The 3,977-nt window shown below is 36.8% G+C and overlaps 1 protein-coding gene across 1 annotated transcript in view; it reads left to right on the top strand.

Moving 5' to 3' along the window:
* The first annotated feature begins 39 nt into the window (after positions 1-39).
* The window catches only part of eipr1 (EARP complex and GARP complex interacting protein 1), a 41,023-nt gene continuing 37,085 nt past the window's right edge, over positions 40-3,977 (top strand). The window contains exons 1-2 of the mRNA XM_058398478.1: positions 40-355; positions 1,220-1,303. Of these exons, the coding sequence (XP_058254461.1) occupies positions 314-355; positions 1,220-1,303 (126 nt within the window). The 5' untranslated portion in view covers positions 40-313. The remainder of the gene's footprint in view (positions 356-1,219; positions 1,304-3,977) is intronic.

The following is a 3,977-nucleotide window of genomic DNA, read 5'->3' as shown; positions in this document are numbered from 1 at the left end:
GTACCAGGTTTCACGGCACCCGAGAAGCATCAAACCTCCTAAGTGAGAGCTCGTTGGTATTCTCGAAAGGATTACGTCGCCCGGAGTGAAAACATCAGTTCTAGGCGGAAGGTGGCTACGCAATGCGTCGCTACGCTGTCTACGTACCGGATTTTCATAACGCGGAAATCGGTGCGCAGGGAACGTTTGACAGGAGAAAGCAGCTTTAAATTGAGTTCTATAAAAGATATTATATGATTTGTAAGCACTTGAGAAAAGCAATCTGTAAGCAAACCGTAGAGTTACATTGCTGTAGAATAAGAAGTTTAGGAAAATGGAAGATGACGCGCCGGTTATATATGGCCTTGAGTTCCAGGTACAGTATTTAAACGTGTACTTTATTTCTGGTTCATTTCGATTGCATGTATTCTGCGTTGTAGTTACAGATCAGGCTGCATAAATCCATGCACATGACTACATAAGGGTTTATACACGATCTCTCTAAAATATTAATAATCTAGTGATAACAGGAAGCATGACAATGCCATTACGTTGGTCAGTGTCATTCATTTTGAAAAGCAACACCTAATGGGATTGTTCAGGGAATAAAGTCTCATTTCTCTGTTACTGATGTAGTAAAGAGGCTTTAGTTTTAAGATATTAGCATTATATGTCATTAAAGAAAGCACCACTTATAACATCTGCTACCCCAGAGGATAATTCATTTGGAACGTGTTTGTTGTTGCTGTTAAATAGAAAGAAAGCATCCGAAATAAAGCTTCAGAGTTCATCTGAAGATTGTACAAAATTCAACCAATTTTCCAGAAAAGCAAGTTTTGTGACGTGATGTGGGAGCCAGTGCTTCATCATTTTGTTGCTCAGTTCAAATTATACATTTATATATATTAAAGTCATACTACTGAGTAGGTAAGGAATATTAGCCTTATAATGAGTAAATATTATTATAAATACGTGCCTCCACATCTATTCTTTTATTTGCATCACTAATAAACCTGATTTAGTTTGTGACTACAGAAAAAAGAGTAAAATAGTTAAATTAATTAATTAATTAAATAATCTGTTCATCTGTCCATAAATTGATATATACTGCATACAAAAACAGCTCAGTGCTTTTCTTCCTCTTAGAGTTTGATATTTTCCGACTTCTCCGTGCTCTTTATTTGTCTATCCATAAAATATCCACTAATTGATCCGCTCATTTTCTCTCTTTGTGGTTCAGTGCCGTGCTTTGACCGCTCAGACTGCTGAAACCGATGCCATAAGATTTCTAGTGGGCACACAGTCGTTCAAATTTGATAATCAGGTAAGTAATTGTATATTTAAAGATAAATGATGGCCTTGAAATTAATTTTCCAGTTGATCTGTTTTGAAGTGCATTTATCAGGCAATGTTTTTTTCCAGCCACAGTTTAAACCCGAGAGTACATTTTCTGCAAGGAAAAACTGTTCACAATTTTTTTGTTTTCATTTTCGTGTCATTAATAAAGAGCTCTAATCAACACTTCATTTACTGGAAAAATGACTGAATAGTGTAAAATGTCACAGAATTCTATGGTTCTCACAAAGTTCACTACTTTTTCCGGTGAATATCTTTCCATTGAAAAGATGGAAACCGATTGCAGGCATTAGATTTTAATAATAAAGCGTACTGATGTCACGTTGTATTAGAGTAACGGCTGAGACATGAGAGTGTATATGTGATTCTTTAATCATGCGCAGTGTGTTCAGAGCAAATTTAGACTTGCATCAACAGAGAACCCAGTACCACAGATAAATAAAAAAGCTTCACATGCTTACAAAATTATTATTCATATTTAATTATTCATAAATAATATTAAAATAACATTTACAAGAAAAAGTGTTTTGTTCAGCCAGGAATTTAAACAGATTAATTCCTCAATCTAATGCATTTTAAAGGTTTTATAAATCGTGCCTTCACTTTGTTCTCCCTCTGATCGGATCCCTAAATCCCTCAGCTTGCGTCCAGCCATTCCATCATATCTAGCCTCGGGTTCAGAGAGCAAACTCTCAATCTCATTTACCTGCTAGTGCCAATTACAGCTCTCCTGTGGACGCATTCATCTCTAAAGCTTTTGGAAAAGCCGAAAAATGCCGACCTGAGGGTTTGTGTGTGTGTGTGTGTATAAACATTCATCCATGCACAAGTCCATAAGAGCAAGGCAGAGAGAAAAGTATTTTTGAATGCACGTGTCTGCAAACTGACCCCTACTGTTGCCTGTTTATTGCGGTTTATTTAAATGAACTACACATTATGAATTTTTATATTTTTACACAGTAATACTATGCATGTGTGTTTGACATTGTCTATTTAGACACTTTAATTTAATTTAGTTGAAAAAACCTGCGTTGTTCGATGTTAAACAGCCAAAATGTTTACTCATAACATTTATAATATCATTAACTAAAGTCACAGAGACAAGCTTGCATGACATTTCTATCCAGTACTCTCTTCTGAATGTATCTCGGGCATCTTCAGCACTCACAGTAACAAAGTAGCTGGTTTAATATTCCTTCTTCTCTTCCTTCTTAAGTACATTATTTCCTTTCAAAAGTCGATACCCAAATCTTAAATATTAATCATATGTATAATTTGGCTCTACTGTCTGGATTTTAGGCTACATGTAGTGCATTGATCCAATTCATCCAATATCAAGCAATGAAAAGACGTATGAACAAATCTTCGTCTGATTCATGAAACACCAGTGAGTGGTAATGAATGAATCCAGATCATAAATCAGCTTCAGCTGCATGGACATATTCACTAACCCCTTATCTACATGTCATATGACTACAACACACCTCAGTTTACCCTCATATACATCGAATTTATATCAAATATGTTCAAGCCAAGTATATGCAGGTGTGGGCCAAGGAAAGAAAGCTGAACACAATGGAAAGGGAAAAATTTTCATAAAGCAGAGTTAGAGTTAAATGTTTGTTTGTTTGTTTTTTTAATTTATTTGAAAAAGCTTACTATTTTTTGCATTATTAATCAGTACCTCCAACATTTCAGGGTTTTTTGTAATTGTTGTGGCCAAAAAATGCATTTTCTGCTACCAGTGAAAACACACATGTAATGACTTTCTATGATAGCTGTACTCAGGTTCAGTGCACGTGAACTGTAGATAGTTTTGGCTGAAGGCATTTTGTGATAATGTCACATGACCTGCCTTGGCCAAAATCTGCAGAAAATCTGTGTTATCTTCGACAAATTGCAAGCTCCTCTAAATACTGGAGTATTTTCTTGATTGTGTGTTAATTTCTTTAATCACAAAATCCTGAAGGGGCTGCTTTCTAGGTGTTTGAATAAATACGATTTCATATCACTTCTAAAGAAACAGAGCCAAATTTCCATCCTAAACAAATATCAGATCCTTCTTTTATAGATGAACAAAACGTTGAAAGAATCAATTGAAATCGCTCATTCTGCACACAGAAAGAACCTGTCTCTGCAGAACTAACTAGTTTAACTTGATATTTTTTACTTTTAGCTGAATTTCACAACTGGGTAATGATACAAATTTGACAGTGATGATAAATCTGGAGGGCAGCACAGTGGCTTTGTGGTTAGCACTGTTGCTTCACAGCCTGGGTTCGAATCCCGGGTTCAAACAGGCAGGGGCCTTTCTGTGTGGAGTTTGGATGTTCTCCCCGTGCCTGCGTGGGTTTCCTCCGGTTTCCTCCCACAGTCCAAAAACATGTACATTAGGTTGATTGGTAATTCTAAATTGCCCATAGGAGGGTGTGTGTGGTTGTCTGTCTATATGTGTCCCTGTGATGGACTGGCAATCTGTCCAGGGTGTACCCCTGCCTTTCACACAATGTGCACTGGGATAGGCTCCAGCAGATCCCTGTGACCCTAATTAGGAATAAAGCGGGTATAGATAATGGATGGATAGATGGATGATAAATCTGGCTGACTAACTCTGTTCTCTCTGTCTCACTTCTCTGACTGTC

The sequence above is a fragment of the Hemibagrus wyckioides genome, linkage group LG09 (assembly GCF_019097595.1).
Source record: "Hemibagrus wyckioides isolate EC202008001 linkage group LG09, SWU_Hwy_1.0, whole genome shotgun sequence".
Taxonomy (NCBI): Eukaryota; Metazoa; Chordata; class Actinopteri; order Siluriformes; family Bagridae; genus Hemibagrus; species Hemibagrus wyckioides.
The sequence above is the reverse complement of the archived record's forward strand: the minus strand, read 5'-3'. Positions and strand labels throughout refer to the sequence as shown.